The following is a 20,517-nucleotide window of genomic DNA, read 5'->3' on the forward strand; positions in this document are numbered from 1 at the left end:
AAAAATATCCGCAAGGCAGGTTTGTATATTTGGGGCTGATGATTATGAAATCTAACACAAAACTGTGAGATCGGGGGCTCTATTCCAGCTGATGGCAGTTTTTAATTATTATTTCTTAATACTGAAAAATGTTTTTCGTATTTTTTTAAGTATGCATGTTAATAACTAGTAATTTAACAATTATTTAAAGAACTGGAAGGCTCCGCTACCTGTTCATTTTGCTCACTAACCCTCGTGGTTGCTTCTGCATTCATTGCAGGTTTAGAGGAAAAACGGTTTATTTCCCTTTTTTTCTACAAAAATTACGATTGAATTACCATTTACATTTTGAAGGTGATTAAATTTAAGTAAATCAATAAAATTGGTACCAATCAATAAAATTGGAAAATTGGTACCTGCCGCAGAGTTATTACTCAATAAAGTTGGACTCAAGGGATAGAGCATTCTCCTCCGAATGAGGTGCACCGAGTTCGAATCCCAGTGATGGCTGAGTGATATGAATTCCACACCCGGCTTTCACCGACCACAGTGCTGACGTGAAATATCCTCAGTGGTAAACGGATCATTTCTTAGAGTTCCCTGGGTATCAGACTAACCGCGGGAGGATTTCGTGGTTTTCCTCTCCATGTAACTCAAATGCGGGCTATCAAAACGTCCTCCACGAATGCAAAAATTTCTTCCACTACTTGATCCTGGAGTTCTCTTGTCTGCTGGATTAGGTTTAAAATTACAAGGCTACGGAATTAAACATTAGTAGTAGTAGGTTCGAATTTTTGGAATTTTTTCTAGTTGTGCATAAATTTTTTATTGTTTGAGTAGAATATTTAATTGAGAACACTGTTGAATCTTATGATGGATGTGCATATATTGTTTATTTATTATCAGAACAAATATGTCTATGTCATATTAATTATTTTTCGTATATTAAAAATTATTGCTTATTTTCAAAATTATATTAGCCCCCCTGTCGGGGCATTGCTGACCCCCTGTCGGGCTAAGTCTAGCGCCACTCTTGAACCGTGTCTTAACGATTAGTCCACTGCGGGACTTTTTTTTTCAGGGAAAGGGCATATACCCCAAGAGCACGGGAGGTCTTAGCGACCTCTTTGAGATTTTCCCTATTCGGCAAATTTTGCTTTTGGCCATTCGACATATATTTATGACCTTTCGTTTTCTTTCTTAATTTTTATTTATTAGAAAATGCAATTAGAATCAGTCAATTTTATACGAACTTCATTTAAAATTTTAAAGAGCGAATCAAAAAATAATGCACGACAAGCATATATATCAGGCTGATCATACACATCATGCATCCATTTCACAATTATTGTATTTTCCTAAATAAATCTTATCCTCTCTTTGCCGTTGGAAAGCTCATTATTCAAACAAATCGTCATGGACCTAATATTTTCGATTGAGCCAGTTTCATCAAAAATTGAGAGTTAAGGCGAGGGAGGAAGTTAGCGACGTTCTCTTGGAAAGCTTTCTCATCATTTTAAATAAAAATTCAAACGTTATGTAGACTAGAGCCCCTGAATTAGTAGTTTTGAAGTAGTAAGTAAATGTACATTATTTTCCAACCGCAAGGACCAGACGGCGCTTACCAGACTTACCAGCAGCCACCTTAAGTCTCTTTCTTTCGAGGGTAGAGTCTTCTCCCCAACATATCCCGGACTGTCTAGGACTGGACAAAAGGGACATTCTAAATAGCCCACTTTTGGTGGCCGACTTCCTCCGGGTCATGAATTTCATGGACATTGTTTAGCCCTGCTAATTTTGGGGATAAGGAAGAAAGAAGAGGAAGACATTATTTTGCATCCTGAACCGGTAATCTTGACTGAAGACAAGTATTTGGAAAACTTTTATAGAGGAAGAGGATAGCTTTAATGTAGACGAATGCTGCACGAAGTTCAAAAAATAAATAATAATAATCAATTTAATTACATACTCAAAACGTACTGCGGAAACTTTTTAAAAAAATTTTGAGTTTATAAAAATGTTTACAATTAAACAGCGCAAACGACGCAAAGTTGATTATTAACTGGGGTGCAGCGTAAACCCACCTCCTCGTGGTGTATCCTCGTCAACATATGTATACGGCTAACTGGTCTGGTTTGAGTCTGAGAAAATCGCAATTTCTTTTATTGGGTCATTTGTCGCTCCCATTCTCTAAAAGACCCAATGAAAGAAATTGTGATTTTCTCAGACTCAAAATCAGCGCTCGAAGCATAACGGTAAGACATCAATAACGCAAGAAATTAATACCCAACTAAATATCCGCCGCACTCTCCAGTGGATCCCAGCTCATGTTGGAATCGAGGGGAACGTAATGCGCAGATGCCCTTGCGAAGGAAGCACGCGACGAAGACCAACCTCGAGCTGTCACCTGTGCTGCTGTCGCCAGGCGAAGGATATTCAACCAGCTTTTTAGAGCTGTGTTGGTTCGGATCGGAGAATAGGTGTCGTATAAGTTCGTTTTATTGCTGGTACANAAAACGTACTGCGGAAACTTTTTAAAAAAATTTTGAGTTTATAAAAATGTTTACAATTAAACAGCGCAAACGACGCAAAGTTGATTATTAACTGGGGTGCAGCGTAAACCCACCTCCTCGTGGTGTATCCTCGTCAACATATTTATACGGCTAACTGGTCTGGTTTGAATCTGAGAAAATCGCAATTTCTTTTATTGGGTCATTTGTCGCTCCCATTCTTTAAACGACCCAGTAAGAGAAATTGTGATTTTCTCAGACTCAAAATCAGCACTCGAAGCCATACATAACGGTAAGACATCAATAACGCAAGAAATTAATACCCATCTCCATTTACTAAATATCCGCTGCACTCTCCAGTGGATCCCAGCTCATGTAGGAATCGAGGGGAACGTATGCGCAGATGCCCTTGCGAAGGAAGCACGCGACGAAGATCAACCTCGAGCTGTCACCTGTGCTGCTGTCGCCAGGCGAAGGATATTCAACCAGCTTTTTAGCAAGGCAGCAATCCTCGATCTAAACTGCCCTAGAAACCTCTCCACTACAATAGCTAGGCTACGTACTAGATATTTCAAAGGTATGAAGATCTCACACACCAATATAAAATCCTATCCCATCTGCAAGTACTGTCCTCATTTGCAACTAACTCCAGACCATGTTTTTGACTGCCAGGTCATTGTCGGCTCCCTCTTTCAACTTGGAGCACCCCCCATCGAAATTCTCCACAGCCATCGGGCTCCAGAACTTGCAATCAAGACTTTTGGAGGACTCTAATCTTTGCACTAGCACTGCATGCATAGATACGACAACAACACAACTGGTCTACAATTTTTTGCATGCGTTCTAAATTTTGTCCAAAGCTTTACGACGGTCATCGGAGAAGGGGGAAGACGGAAGTTGTTACGGGGCATGACTACCTGAGTGAACATCTCCATACAATTGGTATTTTCGACTCCCCTCGAGATCTTTGTTCATTATGCGATCTGGGAGAACCTCTGAATAGAGCTCATCTGAGTCGATGCGAGGCACTTCGTGGCTCTGCCGGCCGACTCCGAGACCGCCCTGCATTGGAGAGCTAGAGAATGCGCCCGAGGCTTCAATGACTTCGGTCAATATTTATAATTGCTTGCTCATTGTTTTGCATTGGCTTGTTTTTATAAATGTAATATATGCCTTGCAATTGGAAATAAATAAAAAAAAACTTATTTTTTTTATATCAAAGGAAAATTCCTGCCACCGTCACTTCTGTTTCAGAAAATATTAACAGAATATGCTTCTCATTGACATAGTTCGAAAACTATTAGATGAAACAATATGAGATTTTGCACTTTTCTAGGAAAATATATCTGACACCAAATATTGATGTGGCTATTTCGAGCCACTAATTTTTTTCTTCTTTTTTTGCAGAAACGTATTTTTATGTCTTTAAATGGATAAATCGTCTATTTTGAAGTAGTAAGTAAATGTACATTATTTTGCATTCTGGACCTGTAATCTTGACTGAAGGAAAACTTTTAGTTTATTTTCAAAAAGAGGGAGCAACGTCGGAACGTCGCCAACATGGTAAAATAGGTTATATTAGTTAGTAGTTTTGATTCATACGTCCTCTTGAATAGAAAAAGAGCTTCATAGAAAATGTGACTTAAGATATGTATGTATGTGTGACCTTCTGACACAACTCTGTATCAATCACTGCTACTCTTGCAAAAGAAAATTTAAAAAAAAAAAAAAAATCATTTTTAGCACATTAATATGTAAATTAGATGAAATGAAACAAAATTTCGACTTTATAAGTTAAAGGAGGAAGCATAAGAAATTTAGCATACTACTAACACCATATTAAAAATATTTACTTCCTTTTTTCATATTAAATTTATATTTCACGAAAAAGCTAGCACAGACTTTACAGAGATAAACTGTTTTAACTCTGCTGACGGCGTTTATAGCACCTGTGAAGCCTGTCATTCTGGTCCACTTGTTGAACCAGAAGTAAGTAGATGGAGCCTATCTGTGAAGAACGGCTTGAAGCCCATCTAGCTTTAGATCAATCACGTTGTCAGGAAGGAAAAGTTGACTACAATCTTTTAATTTGCCACGGAATTGTGGAGCCTCAAGCTTCATGACCCACAACAAGCTTCTGTGGGATGCTTCTCTTTAGTAAGCAAAAGGTTAAAAAAAATATTTAACATCATAAAAATCATTAATTTTTAAAACTTAATCAAACAAGTCCATTTTAGGGTTATGGAGCCACTGAGGAAAGATTTCAACCTTTCCATTATTACCTGTGTCAGTTTTCTTCTTTTATAGAAAAATCTTGAATAAAAATTATATAACTTTATAAATATAGTTAAATTATTAACTATATTTATAAAGTTATAAGTGAATGGCAAGACCAAAATTTTTTTTCCCAACATATAAAGATTTACAACTTTGAAAAATGCAGATTACACGCACATTGTATTTTGAATTGAACACACTAATGAAAATAATTTTATTTGCAAAGAAATGTAAAAAATAATTAGGAATAATACTAATTTCTAGGAGCGGTTCAAAGCATTAAACAATTTCCAAACCCATCGCATCTTGGACATCCATTTTTTGCAGAGGAAAAAATGAAAATAGTTTTTATTTCTCAGAATTTCACAATAGAAAAAAAAGCCTTCCATATCAGCAAAAATAATACATGCACATATTTTTCATTTCACAGGTTGTCATTCACTTGGCTAAATTAAAATCAATGATTCATGCATTTCTTATTTGTCTATAACATTAAGCGAGACTTATTTACTAATCATTTGCAAAATGATTTTTATTTTCTTAGCATTTTTTTTTACATTTAACTTCAGCTCAAAATGATTATTCATGATCTTTTTTTGTTGCATAAATCACAATTAATGGAACTTTTATAATCATTGAGGGGAGCAAATATCCACGGTTCCATGCCATTATCAATGACACTACTATAATTGCTCGGATCCCAAATTGTATTTCTATTTTTACAAAGTAATATTTGCTGAAAAAACGAAAATTTATAACCAGATAAGTATATCCCCTCCACATACCATTAAAAAAAAATCTTTCAAAGTGAACTGATTATCAGAAACACAATGTATGATACTTTCTAAAATTTTAAAGAAATTTAATGTTATAATAAAAAAAATGTCAGAAAATTTTAAACAAGCCACAATAGAATTTTAATAAAAAATTTACTTAAAATTGAACCAGTTTTTTCTCCCAAATATTCTGTTTAAAAGCAATTTCAGTAAAAATTATTTAAAAAAAATTATAATTTTTTCATTACAAGATAACAGAGTAGCACTAAGGTTAAGAACAATGGTATGGAACAAGTATTATTTTATCAGTATATTGTATTAAGTTTAGTGCTGTCGGAAAAGAAAGTTTAGTGAGAGTGTTATACAAACATTAAAAAAAAAAAGACTAATTGAGAAACTCTGATTTAAAATAAGTCCCCAAAAAATTCTGTCTTGGGACAGGAATTAACGAAATGCAGCAGAGTACGAATAGTTGAGAAAATTATACACTGTCAGTAAAAGGTTATCCCTAATTAATGTGGTCAGTAATACCAATCTTAGTTAAAACAATTTTCCAATAACATCTAAAAAATTACAAAAAATCATAAAATTAATAATGCAAACAAGAAATTACAATACAGTTTTGAGAAATGATACAATTAAATAGTCTCCATTTCTCCACATTCTTCATGCTTCGGTGCTCGCCAATAACACGCTATTAGATACAATGCTTTATGGATAGTTCAACTGTATTAATTTTCTAGCTTTCATTAAAGGTTTGACACATTTCATCGTAAAAATGTCATATATGCTAACATGGTAGCAATTGTGACAGTTTTAAATAATAAAATTAAAATAAGATTTTTTCTAAATAAGTTTTGGAGTAGTTTCCAAAAGCTGTTGCAAGCAGAACTAAAATCTGACTTGTTACACAATATGTAAATTCTCACTTAATTTAATTTTAAAAACTGTTTATAGAAAAAAAGAGATAAGAGTTCTACAATATGAAATTTACTTGGCTTTTTTATGACCTAGAATGTAACTTTTAATGAGTAATTAAAACATTACATCAAATTTTAAATGTATACTTCGACTAAACTTTCTTTTTTCAAAAATCAGTTAATTTTACTCTCACTTAATTATAATAAATAAATATATGAAATGCAGCATAAAAAGGAATTTTTTTTTTATTAAACACAATCACAGATGGTGATAATTTTGACAAAATGAATCAAAATACAGACAAAAATGAAATGAGTAGATATTTAAAGAGATAAAAATAAGGTAATGGGACAATGGTCACTTCCAAAAACATCTTTTCTAATGACGTTATCACAGAGATGATCAGTTAACTTCTTGGACAAAACAAAATAATCTAATCTCCTGAAACAGGAAAACAAAAACACTAAATTAATATTTACACTCATTAAATTAGATTAAATGCAATAAAATTTCCAATCAGAAAAAGTTTAGCAATAAAAAAATTATTCATTGGAAAGGGTTTTCTTTCATTAGTAAAGTTAATAGTTAAAATAATTAAATTTTACACAGTTTGCATGTTATAGTTATCAGACTGTTCTGATTCACCGTTAACTTTGAGCCCAAGAAGGCTATAAATACACGTAACTGTCTATACGATGTTCTTTCCTATTTCTCCTGTCCCAGTGTATGTTCCAACTGTGTAACTCTCTGTGTTCTAATAAACATGTCTTTCTCTGATCCACTGATCTCTGAATTTCATTACATCAACAGTTTCAACAAAATTTTACTCTATATAAACCTCATTTCAAAATCATTTTTTTTTTAATGCAGCAAAATTTTCTCAATAATAAAAACTTAATTGAATTTGCAAAAGTAAACTTTTTGGGGTCATTTCTTGAAGAACAGTTTTGATGAATCATAGTGATTTTTTACCAAACTGTTTTGTAAACAGCTGCCAAAAGTCATTTGTTGTTAAATTAAGATTTTGCAAATCAAGTCTTTATCAATTTTACTTTAATAAGTTTAGAGAAATCCTTTTATGTTTTACAACCAAAAAAGTATGTAGAGATACTGTCTGTCTATCTCGTTATGAGCTCTCAGTGCGTCGAAAAGCCGGCTCATTTCAGGAAGCAGTTGGGGCGGCTACCGCCAAGTATATTAGTAGTGGGGTATTAGATGAAACTAATAGCTAAGTGAAAACGAGTTTTTAGCTCCCCATACCAAAACACTATTTTCTCCTCATAATAAATAGACTAGTCTATTACTTTCGCAACCTGCACCTACAAGTCTCCACATCAGATGTGATAAATAGACAGTACATAAAACAAAATTTCTAGAATACATGTTATTATATATTTATATATCTGAGTAGCCACTCAAATCAGGTTTCAAATTTCCCTGATTTTTCCACTTAAAAATCCTAAAATTTACAGGTCGATAGCCCTTTTCTCTCCTCATAAAATGTAGGATGGGTACAAGAAAAGTGTCAATATTATAAAGTATTTAATTTAAAATATTATTTTTTTAATGTTATTTTATCATCTTTGACTCACGGTATAGAGTGATAGCCAGGTCACCTAATCGGAATGAGGTGACCTGGAAAGGTTCTCTATTCTTTAAGAAACCATTGGAGCTTCATGTGGCATTTTAGTTTAACAGGGTTATAATGGACCGAATTTTGATGCAAGCAAAGTATTGCTAAGGTGATGGTATTTCAATTGTTTGGCAATAAATTTTGGTCTAAAAGTGGGTATAACACATGGTAAAATAATTTTAAATAAGAAAATAATTTAAATTAGTAAAAAAACTCAAAGAAAAAATTCCAATTTTTCTTTAAAAATCACTGATTTTTCTAGTATATAAAAAATTCCTTGATAATTCTAGGTTTTCCAGGTGGGTGGCCACCCTGATATATATACATGTAGTTTACAGCTATTTCTTTCTCATACACAAAATGATTTAAAAAAAAAAACATGATTAAAATCATACATTGATAAGAAAAAAATAATAATTTAACTTTCAAATATTGAGATGGAAGTCACTTACCATCCAACATTTTTTGCACGTGCATTCGCCATATATGTCCAGAAAGTGTAGGCATCCCCTGCATCAGGATATAAATGGCGAAATGAATCAATGAAGCCTTCAGACAACAGGGCAGAAAAACCTTCTCTTTCCTCTTTAGTGAAACCAGCATTTTTCTTATTATTCTTTGGATTTGCAAGATCTAATGAACAATGTAATATACATTAATTATAACTGAAATTGTGTTTTATATACAGACAAGTTACAAGAATTTCCTTATTGTTGCTTTACCAATACAAGATTTAATCTGCATTAAAGGGCTTGAAAATTGCAATGCCAGGCATACTAGAGCCACAGAAAATTATGTTCTTTAAAAAAAAAAACAAAAAAAAAAAACTTATAGGTTTGAAATATTTAATCAGAAATAACAGTTAAGCTATCCCTTTTAATATTGACAAAAATCTGTGAAGTTGCTAGATAGGATGGATAAATGATTGTAAAGGTGAAATTATATTTGATAAAACCCAAATGTTATTTATTTTAATTATACAAAGAAGATTTTATATAAGAACATGGCTTATTATATTTATAAAAAAAATAATGAACTGTTTTTTAAAGACTGTTACTAGGCACTTTAAAATAACAGCACTAGCAAAACTAAAAAGTAGACATCAAAATAAGATTTTGGAGTCACATAGAGCCTTAAGCAACAATGTGTAAAATTATAAAAGCAGAGATACCACAGGTGACTAAAAATGTAACTCAACTAATTTTTGTTTATTTATTCTCTTTAATTATTCAATTCTAATTACCACTATTACTTACACTTCAAATTATTCACTTTCAATAGTTAACTCAAAAAAAAAAAAAAATGCTAGAAAAAGTTGCTGAGAATATATTTTAATGAAAAATTTATTTTATTAGTCACCGCTTTTTGGATTTTTTGTTTCCTGTGGCAACCCATCACAAATTATAGAATCTGCAATGTAACATCACAATAAAAAGGCTTTTTATAATATTCAAAGCAAAATAAATGCAAGAAATTTTTTGTTAAAAAATTAAGGTGTAGAAATTATTAATTTCATGTTAGAATAAGATGTCAAACAATACAAATTGAAAACAGGAATTTTAGATATTAATGCAAAGATATTATTTACCGAAGGAGAGAACAAATAAATAAAATAAACTTTGAAAAATAATTATAATATTAATAAGAACAAAAAAATTTATGAACAGCAAGTTTTTATTTGTGATTTAACCCATTTTTGGCCAAATGTGCGTAAATGCATCATTTTGATAAATATTTTTTTATTAACACTGTGGCAAATATTTTTCAATAATTTTATTTTTCTGCTGTTTTTAAGGTTTCTGAAGACATCTATAAAATATTAGTAATTCAATTGGAGTAAATACTTTCTGTTGAGAAATTTTCAAAACATGCCTGTTTTTTATTTTCAAAACTGTTATTGAAAAAATCCATCTTTTAAAACTGTATAATTATACCACTTGAGATTTATTTTATGTTTCCATAATGGGTTAAAGTTGTAAGTTCTGAAAGTAAAATTAAAAAAAAAAAATAATAAAAAAAAAAATACACAAATTTTTAATTCAAATTTAATGGTGCGTTAACGCACCATTGGATGAATGCATTTGAAATAGGCAAAATTTGAAAAACCCCTTTTTATGCAAGGCTTCAGAGTTTTATTGAAAGTTTAAAGTGATTTCTATAAACATTTACTAGATAGATTACTAATTCTCTCTATACCATACATTACTCACTCTCTGGATACCATATTCTTCCTGGTATCCAGAGGTATATTTTATTCTGTATACTCTTTCTGGATATATTACACTTCCTCAAATAGATAAGTACTGGTCTTTAGATGAGTATAAAGGACTGTGAATAATTCGGAAATGCAAGAGTCGAAACAGATTTAAAAGCATAAAGCAAAATATTTATTTGTCGGTTAACTCTTGTCCTGATAAAACAGCCATATTTGCTAAGCTACACCCATTTTTTATGCACATAAGTCAAAAGTATCTACAATTTGGAATATTTTCTCTACATATGTCAATTGAAGAAGAGGTTACTGCCTTATTACAGGGGGCATTCATCAAAAATGTTTGTAAAGCAGAAGCTTGTAAGGTTTGGATTTAAACTTTGGTATTTGTGCTCATTTGACATATACCTTTTCCAATTCATTCCTTATAGAGATGCTGTGGCTAACAGTAATAAACAAAATATACCATTAGGAACAAACGTTGTTCTGAAGTTACTTAGCGTTCTTTCAAAACCTCAGACGTACAAAATTAATTTTGATAATTTTTTCTCTGCCTATGGTTTATTCGAAATTTTGAAAGAAAAATGTTTCTTTGCATCTGCACAGGCTGCGAAAATCGTATAGCTGGTTGTATATTGGATGACTCCAAAAATATAAAGAAAAAAAGCATATTTTCTTTTACGTTTTTGTATTCAACGAGGATGCAGAAACATGTGCATTAAAATGGAATGACAATGCTGTGGTAACAATTGTTACTAAATACAGTACCATTTTGCCCCTTGTAAATGACAAAGGAAACAGTCGCAAAGAAAGAAAAGAAGTGATTTCACAACCCACCGTTATTTCGGATTACATAAAGCATACAGGAGGTGTAGACCTACATGACAATGCCATAGCTAATTACCGTATCAAGATTCAAAGTAAGAAATGATGGCGGCCATTATTTACAAATATCATTGATAGCGTTATAGTAAATTCAGGGAAGCTTCATAGAATTTCAACTAGCTGAAAAATATCACTTGAAGACTTTAAATCTTATACAGCTATTGCCCTATTAAAATATGATTCCAAGAAATATCCATCTGGATCAAAGTACATTACAAGTTACCCATCTTAACAAAGGTCCCCCATCATCCGCAGCTATACCAAAAGAAATATGGACTGATAAAATCGGACAAACAAGAAGTAAGCATGAAAAAAAGCCTGCAGACGATGTAAAGTGTGCAGAAACCACACAATATATTTATGCATCAAATGAAGCCCATTTGCATCCAAAATGTTTTGAATGTTTCCATTAAAAACATAACTGTTGAATTAAACAAATTGTTCATTGATCTGGCCAATGCCGCATATACACACCATTTTATTTCAAAAATAAAATATTATTTTCTACGCACAAACTTATTTTTTGTTAAAAGAATGTAATTTAAACATATTTCAATGAAAATAATACCGTACTTTAAAAAATTTCTACCCTTGGCCTAAAATGGGTTTACATAATTAATATACAATGAAAACAGAAAAGTAAAAAAAAAATTTTTACCTATTTCTTCATGAGCAACATTTAAGTCACCACAAAGGACAACTGGTTTTTTTTCATCCAAGTTCTTGATATAGGTGCAAAAATCCTTATCCCACTGCATTCTGTAATCTAAACGGACCAATTTTCTTCCGGCATTAGGTACATCTGTTTGATAAAATTGAAAAGTCATTCCTCATTTTAAAAACCGTTAACTCACAATGCAGTTGATTTGCAGCTCATACAAGCAATTATTACTTAGTAATTAAGCTGAAAGAATCCCTAGCAACAATTTTACCTTGGCTATTGTATTGTATTGTATTGAGTTCAAAATTGACTCAATATGGGTCCTATAAGAACATGCATCTAGGGACCAATATTGGGATGTCTAGATTTTTTAATATTGGCATTAGAATAGCCTATATAGGGCCTACATTGGCTAAATAGTAGATACAAAATATCTGGTGAATGTGACAATTCTATACAGGACCAATATTGGTTGTAAAGTGGCTGTAAAATATCGAGTGAATAGGAAAATTAGGCCAATCTCAGAAAAATGAAAGCCGTTTGAACCCTTACTGAGACAAGATTCATGAATACTGGCCCAAAGAGGACCAGTGTTTTCACTACAGTGCGAGAACGCGAGAATCTCGCATATTTTTTTATATTCTCGCATTAAAAAATGATTACTGAGAGAAATTCGTGCATTCTATAAACCAATTTCAAAATTCGCGAATTTCTCGCATTTTGAAAAANAAAAGGTTTATCAGGAAATGCCTCTTTTACTAGCCAGCTGCACAGGAAAGAAGGGGGGAGGGGACTCAATTGTGCTCTTTTGAAAACAAATCTCCCCCCCCTTTCCTGCATTCCAGAGGAGGAGCGATACTAACGGTACGGTCTTGGTAGATCTTCTGTTCTCTTTTCTGTTGATTTATGGGTTTAATGCATAGATCACTAGAAGTTAAGAAAGGAAAAAACCTGTCAAAATACTTTTTTTTTTTTAAGAGAGTGGGGAAGATGAAGAAATGTTTGTTTATTTTGATTGTTAAAAAGTGTCCGGGAAATTGACCCTTCCGGAAAAGGGACGTCCGGATATGGGACGTTATAGGACCATATTGAGTTCAAAATTGACTCAATATGGGTCCTATAAGAACATGCATCGAGGGACCAATATTGGGATGTCTAGATTTTTTAATATTGGCATTAGAATAGCCTATATAGGGCCTACATTGGCTAAATAGTAGATCTGGTGAATGTGACAATTCTATACAGGACCAATATTGGTTGTAAAGTGGATGTAAAATATCGAGTGAATAGGAAAATTAGGCCAATCTCAGAAAAATGAAAGTCGTTTGAACCCTTACTGAGACAAGATTCATGAATACTGGCCCAAAGAGGACCCAAGTTATTTTGCTGCAAAGTTATATCACTTATTGAGAGAAAAAAAAAATAACAATTGCTAATAAATAATTACTAAGGCAAATAAAGAAAATTGCTGAGGGGAATAAAATATAAGGAATGAATGAAAAAGAAAAATAGCTTTTGTTTCTTAACTTTTCCATAATTACTTAACACTGAAAATCTCGGCATTCTAGATTTCAGTATTTAATGAAATAATATCAGTAAGAGAAATAGGAAGAAAAAAAAAAGTTTTTCATTCATGATATTCCTTGATTACAATCAGTTTCTATTATTTAAGCCTAAAATGGATAGCAATGTAGATCTGCATCGTAAGTTTAATATCTTATATCTCATTAAGTAACAACTGTTGCATAGTATTTTATTTATTTATTATTATTATTTTTTAAATAAAGCAATTTTATTGTTTCTAAACAGCTTATTTCTTTTTCTGTGACAATTTTCATGAAATTCATGCATATTCCATAATACAAAATTCTTCTGAGAAACAGTGTTAAGAAATTTTAATAAATATAAAAGTTAGAATTCTAACATCGTATTTCGTTACATGAATATTTTACAATTGGTATTTTGATTCTAATAATTTTGAATTTTGAGAATTTGATCGAGACAATTATATTCTTGTAATAAACTCAATTCTCATTAAATCAATAAATCTTATCAGTAACATAACTACACATTGTGAAGTAAGAACAGTCCGCATTTTCTTCCAATAATCAAAATTGAAAATATAATCCCCAGTGTTCATCTGCACTTTGATCTCTATAAATGCACCTGCTTTGTCCTTTTAGTAAAAATAAGCCTCGATCCCTTAAAAACACTGCCTTTTTATTCATATTCCATTTTTAAGAAAAATTAATGAACTGTTGAAATAAAAATTACAGGCAAAATTATTTGCGTTTATAGGTTTAATTCTGATTACTATTACAAATATTCACTTTGCTCACTTCATTTTCAACTGGTTAAATTTGTATAAGTTTCTCTTTTTTCAAGGGGGTAGTATAATAATAATACGCCCGGTGGCTGAGCGGTAGCGCTGCCGTGCCGCAGATCCCTGGTTCGATCCTCGGGCCGGGAAGGGTTTACTCAGCCTTTCATCCCTTCAGTGGGTCGATAAATGAGTACCAAGCATGCTTGGGAATAAATTTTTTAAGTGATTTTAAATAAATTACTTTGTTAAAAAAAATTCAATTTTAAATGTTTATTTTCTTTAAATAATTTTCAGCATTAATTATAGAAAAAAATCTTTTAAGCTGTTTATCAAAAAAATTTTGCTTTTCTAGTTCACTTTTTTTCTTGGAAAAAAAAATGCACAGAAATTGTTTCTTAGCATACCTTTAATTACTATTATTTATAAACTACACATTTTTCTCTTATTTAAATAATGAGTGAAAATTACTTTTTGAAATATACACATAAAATAGTATATGACGGTAACTTTAAAATTGTTGAGGATCAAATTCAGTTATTACATGATATTACGCATTTTGATATATATGATATTTCACTAAAGATGCATAAGAAAGTAGAGTAAAAATCAAAATACATTTACATTACGATTATAGTTCAGTAAGGAAGCAGTTCTTTTTAAAGAGTAGGTAACTAAATTATTTTGGGTGAATAACAGTTGAGGCTTTTTAAAGTGAGTTTATTATGAATATTGACTAAAATATCTTAAAACAGGAGATGAAATTAAGAAAATTTAGACACTGGTCCACAGGACTAGTAGTAACTAAAAAATATAGTTAGTCCATACATATATTATTGGTCTGTTTACATGGATCTATTAGACTTTTAAAACAGGATGTCCACTCAAATCAGTTTTAAATTTCTCTGATTTTTACAGGTAAAAATTTTAAAATTTCCAGGACAATAGTTTCCCCCCCTTCATTTCTTTCACACAGTGTAAGATAGGTATTTTACCCAAAAGTAAAATGCAAATTTTCTCAAGTATTTTATTTAAGAAGCTTTTTTTTTTTAAATATATAATATTGAAAAAATAATTGGATTAGATTTATCTTAACAATTTAGCAACATTTTATTTTTCATTTTTTTAATTCATATTTTTAATGTCTTATGACAACTTTTTGAAAAAAATAAAATAAAATAAAGATAGACGTGAAGAAAATAACATGTTTAGCTTGTAGAACATATAGTTTTTATTGAATAAAAAATGCTTTAATGAGTTACTTGAAGTAGTTTTTGCAAAAAGTGCATCAAAAGCAAATACAGAGTGCCAAAAAAAAAAAAAAAAATTCTTGGACAGGTATTGTTAAATATATTTTTATTAAGAAAAAGAAAATAATTCCAGACAATGATACACTAATATATTTTGTAATTTATTTCTGCTTCGAAATTTAATAATTTATTTTCTTTTAAATATAGAGCTATTTCCCAGTTTTTTCACACTATTTGCAAAAACTTTAGAGAATTCAATGATTATATTTTCTTTAAACCAGTATCTAAACTTAAATATTTGGATAATGTTGTTGCTTTGGAATTAGCACTATTATTTACAGAGATATTCAGCATTTAAATGCAAAATTGTCGAATATCTTGCTGTGCGTACTCTAAAGAGAAAAGCTACATAAAATTCCTTAAATTTTTGTCTTTTTTTAAAATAATCAAAATATTTAAAGAATTACAATCTAGCCACATGCTTTAATAGTTTGGATTAGTTAATTGTTTTTCCCCCCGACAACTAGAAACAAGTATCTGAAGAATATAGAAAAAAAAAAATCTATTTTCCTACTTCTTAATAAACACATATCAATGAAATTTTTAATATTCCATATTTATACTTCATTTAATATGTTTCCTATACATTCCTTACTTTTTGACAGCTTTTTAGGGAAAAGGAGAAACAGTATCGGAAATATCATCTCTGGAATGTAAGGAACATTTACGAACTTTCGACAGTGGGATTAATACACAATTCGAATTTTGAATCAAGTATTTACCAATAAAATAGTAAAATTGTTGCTTCATCGCCAGAAAGAACAAAGCAATTATAAACTTTCGACATTGTGATTGACAGCATAATTTGAATTTTGAATCGAAAATCAACAAAACAGTAAAATTAAATCTTATCAAAATATAGCTGGTTCCATTTTTTAAAAATGTTTTAAAAGATTAAAATGAAATTGAGAAAATAAGCATCAATTGGTCTACAAACATTGCTGTTAGTGGATTGTAAGAAAAAATGTTATAGGTTGACTAGGTGAAAAAAAAAATTAATCGATTTCATAGGGTGAGAGTATGAAAGCTTTCAGAAAAGGGTGTGAAATAAAATGTATTGTTATTGAGTTAGGACCAAATAATTTGTGAACTTAAAAAAAATATCCCCAAAGCATCAAAACGAGCTCAAATGATTCCAGTCCACAAAGACAAAGAAAATCCCATGGTTTTATGAACAGGTGCAAATATACTTCTCTCGCCCTACAGCATTGTCTCTAAAGGGGTCAGAAGTTTCTCAAATTCTTTAGCAATCTGGATGAGTTTCACAGTAAGGTAGGTTGGAAAAAAAAAAAAAAAAATTTGAACTTTTTTAGCGAGGAAAAGTTGCCAATTGTATTAAAACAGTATAAAATCTTTCCTTTGCGTACTTGAAATTTAGAAAAACTTGAAAAATCACACATTTAAAATAAAATTTCAAGTTGGCTACAGCTTTTGAACAAACACGCTTTAGTTTTTTATGCTTGTATGAGGGTTAGAATTTCTAAATAAATTTAATACCTGATGAATAGCTCAATTTTTTAGTGTTTCAGAAAAAAAAAGTTAATTAGTTTTTAATAATTTTTACCGATTATTCGTAATTTTTACTTAGTTCTTCATAACTGTGGTATTTCTCCAATGCTTCAAGCACCAGCAAAATGTGTGATTTAAGTGCATGAATATCTTCACTTAAGTGGTGTAGCATTTGGGAAGGATATACCACACCAATGACTTCAATGCAATCTGATGGCACAAAATTTCTGGCAGTTTTTCTTCTTCTTTGGAATGGTTTGTCTTGCTTTTAAGATAATTCTTATATACAACCCAAGGACTAGGTTGACAAAAGTTAGCAGTCTAGAATGGGGTAATAGAACTGGAATTAAAAATGTATAGCAGATATCGTTGGCGGACAGGATATTGTTGTAGCAAAGACCCAATTTCGTACCACAAACGATGAACTTCAAAAGTTACAGATTATTTGAAATTATTTCGTTAATAAGAATTCTTGTGTGATATAACTTTTCAAAATGCCGCGAGAATTAAGTGAAGATATTAAATCACTGATCAATTACGGAACATCAGAAAAATACTAGTTTCCCTGTCAGTCCCAGGCTTTAGAGAGATGTGTCAAACTTGTTACAACAGCTAGAATAAAATATCTTAACATGAAGATCTAGATCAGTTCAGCCTCTTTTCTCTAAAAAAACAAGACTTTAAATGTGTAGTAGACATAAAAAAGAAACCTTAATAGTTCACTAAGCCAAAGAATACTGCTCATCAAGATATCTGAATGAGAAATCGTCATTCAAGTGCATTTGCTAACATTTAAACATAAATAATATTATTAGGCCTATGGGGTGAAATTTAGGATTTTTTGATCTTGAAGAATGTAGATGGCAGCACTTTATTGGATTTTTTAATCATTTAAAGTTTTTCGAAAGGGGTCAGCACTAAATTTATAAAGATCTGGTAATTTATATCTTATTTTAATTTTTCTAACTGTAACTATAGATTTCTTATATGTACACATGCTCTTATTAGTATTTTCTCAGTGTACTTTTGACTTGTGCTTTTTTTTTGTAATGTATCATTGAATTTTCATCTTTATTTCAATATTTGAATTCATTTTCTTATTTTGTTCTTTTATCATGAAGCCTTAGGGCACAGTCAGTTTTGGTTTAACTACTGACTACAGAAAGGTTCCAGTGTGTCCCCTGATGAAGTGCTGTTTTGGCTAACATACATATCCTTAAAATTTAGATTTTTGTTTCTACCTTTTCATTTAAAGAGCAAACAGAAGATACTTAATAGACTTTTAATTTCTTTTAAGCAAATGTTTTATTCTTATTGCAATACGCAACTTTAAGACTCAAAGCATTCCCAAATTCATATTTTTCAGACCCACTCTATTTTCAGTGACTATTTTACCTTACTTACTTTAACGGGATCATAATACAGCAAGTTTTGATGCAAGCACAGAATTGCTAAGTTGACAATAAATTTCCACCCAAAAAAAGTGGGTCAAATAAAAAGTAGTAAAATAATACTGAATTGAGTAGTAAAATAATACTGAATTTTCCCCCGATTTCTCGAAAATTTTATCCAAATTTGCCTAACTTTACCAAGAAAAAAAAATTCCCCGATAACTCCAGGTGGGTGGTAAGCCTATAAAAAAGTTCAAAATAGAGAATGTGTAGTGTTCACAATTATGACAAATGCTATTTTGCGACACAAAATCAAAACAGCCTTCTTTAAGGTCTGAGTTAAAATTTAGTGGTTCTGGACCACCGTAAATTTCAAGCTCTGCTGAAGTTTGAATTTTTCAGTGAATTTATTACAGAGATGCAACTTAAATCAGGAAAAAAAAAAATTCCCTTGTTGCGTTAGCTATAGTGGGCTAATTGTTCTAATTTTAATTGAGGGAAAACTTAAAAGGAACAGCTTTTAAAAATACTTAAATATCCTATAGATTACGTTTTGAGTAGTCACCATTTTTTTAAAGACAAAACAAAATTCACTGTATTTTCCCAGTAAGTAAAGAAAAAATATAAAATTCCCTACATTTTTAGGTGATTTATAAATTTTCTGTATTTTCCAAGATTTCCCTATTCTCACCAGGGAGAGGCGGCATACATAAAATAATTTTTCATGAAGAAAAAATACTTACAAGCTGCCACAAGGTAAAATGCTTCATATTCAGCAGTGATCACACGACCCTCTTTGTCATGTTCTTCAACTCCTAGATACAATAATACAGATACATCAGTATCATCTCAATAAACCAGTGGTTGGAAAAACTAAATTTTTTTTTGCAGCTAACTGCTTTACTAAAAATGTAGTTAACGACACCTACTTTTTATATGTATATAAAAGTGACGATGATCTGATCTGAATTAGATCAGATTTATGAGTTTATTCCCATTAAAAACTTTCAAAGTATATATAGATCGCCTCAGAAATTAATCTGATGTTGCCACTCAACTTGGCGCTAATAGGAAATGTCTTAACACCGCGGTAAAATCAGAGGGTTTTTAAATGCAGATAAGTTAAAGGCAGGGCATCTGCTACATTTTAAGATTTTTAAATTCATGACTTTCCATGACTAATTCCTAGAATTTTTCATGACTTAATGAAGCTACTATTTTTTCCGACAAAAACGCAACAAGAAATTCAAAAATGCATTATAACATCATATATTGAAATGATAGGTATAACCAGAACTGTTATACTTTGTATATTCATATTTAAAGATTTTAAATTTAAAAAAACGGAGTAAATAAAGAGTTAAAGCAATAAAATAGCTGAAAAAAATACAAAAGCAAAATTTTTTTTGTAGAATTGTATTCTAAAGATACTTTTCTTGTTCATCTGAAAGGAAAGAAATACTCCTGATTTTTCTGTTCTCATTTCAGAATAAAAAAAATTCACCAATGACTGGCTTGCTTCAGCTAGAATTTCAAATTGATAAAATAAAAATAATAACAAAAATTCTGAAATCACAGAAATTTTAAAGAAGAAATGATTTCGCTCTAGAAATGATGTTTTTTCTTTCATTTTTTGAAAGAACACCATAACTTTTAAAGAACATGATAAAAACATTTAATATTTTAATAAAATATGACTGTGAGTGGGGATTTTATGACAAATTCAGATATTCAGAACACCATGAAATGGGGGAGGCAGGGTTGCCACAGTAAAAAATGAACAAAAATAGTTGCTTTTAGTAGCATCAAGCATGAAAATAGTTGCCTAAAACTATAAAAATAGTTGCCTGAACAGGAGCAAAAATTTATCAAAAATAGTAGCCAAATAATTAAAATTGTAGCTTAATTGCCAAATACTATGATAAGGACTGGTTGATGTCAGAAATTTTAAATCGTGATACATCGTCCGTTAGACATCGCGATTTAGCATATGTTCAGAAATTACCTATGGGAAATCAATCAAAAATAAATAAAAAGGAATAAATCTATTACAAAAGAAAATATTAATTCTAAACATATTCTACTATAATATCAATATCATTGCTTAATTTTTTCAATTAAAATAATAAAGAA

The 20,517-nt window shown here is 30.9% G+C and overlaps 1 protein-coding gene across 3 annotated transcripts in view; it reads right to left on the bottom strand.

Annotated features, from left to right (window-relative positions):
- Positions 1-6,690: 6,690 nt before the first annotated feature.
- Positions 6,691-20,517, bottom strand: part of LOC107436974 (Recombination repair protein 1) — a 22,772-nt gene continuing 8,945 nt past the window's right edge. For all 3 annotated transcript variants that reach the window (XM_016048821.3, XM_071186485.1, XM_071186486.1), the window contains 4 exons: positions 19,128-19,199; positions 11,852-11,995; positions 8,549-8,729; positions 6,691-6,904 (listed from right to left, as the gene is read on the bottom strand). In XM_016048821.3, the coding sequence (XP_015904307.2) occupies positions 6,787-6,904; positions 8,549-8,729; positions 11,852-11,995; positions 19,128-19,199 (515 nt within the window). In that variant the 3' untranslated portion in view covers positions 6,691-6,786. The remainder of the gene's footprint in view (positions 6,905-8,548; positions 8,730-11,851; positions 11,996-19,127; positions 19,200-20,517) is intronic.

This window comes from Parasteatoda tepidariorum, chromosome 10 (assembly GCF_043381705.1).
Source record: "Parasteatoda tepidariorum isolate YZ-2023 chromosome 10, CAS_Ptep_4.0, whole genome shotgun sequence".
NCBI classification, from domain to species: domain Eukaryota; kingdom Metazoa; phylum Arthropoda; class Arachnida; order Araneae; family Theridiidae; genus Parasteatoda; species Parasteatoda tepidariorum.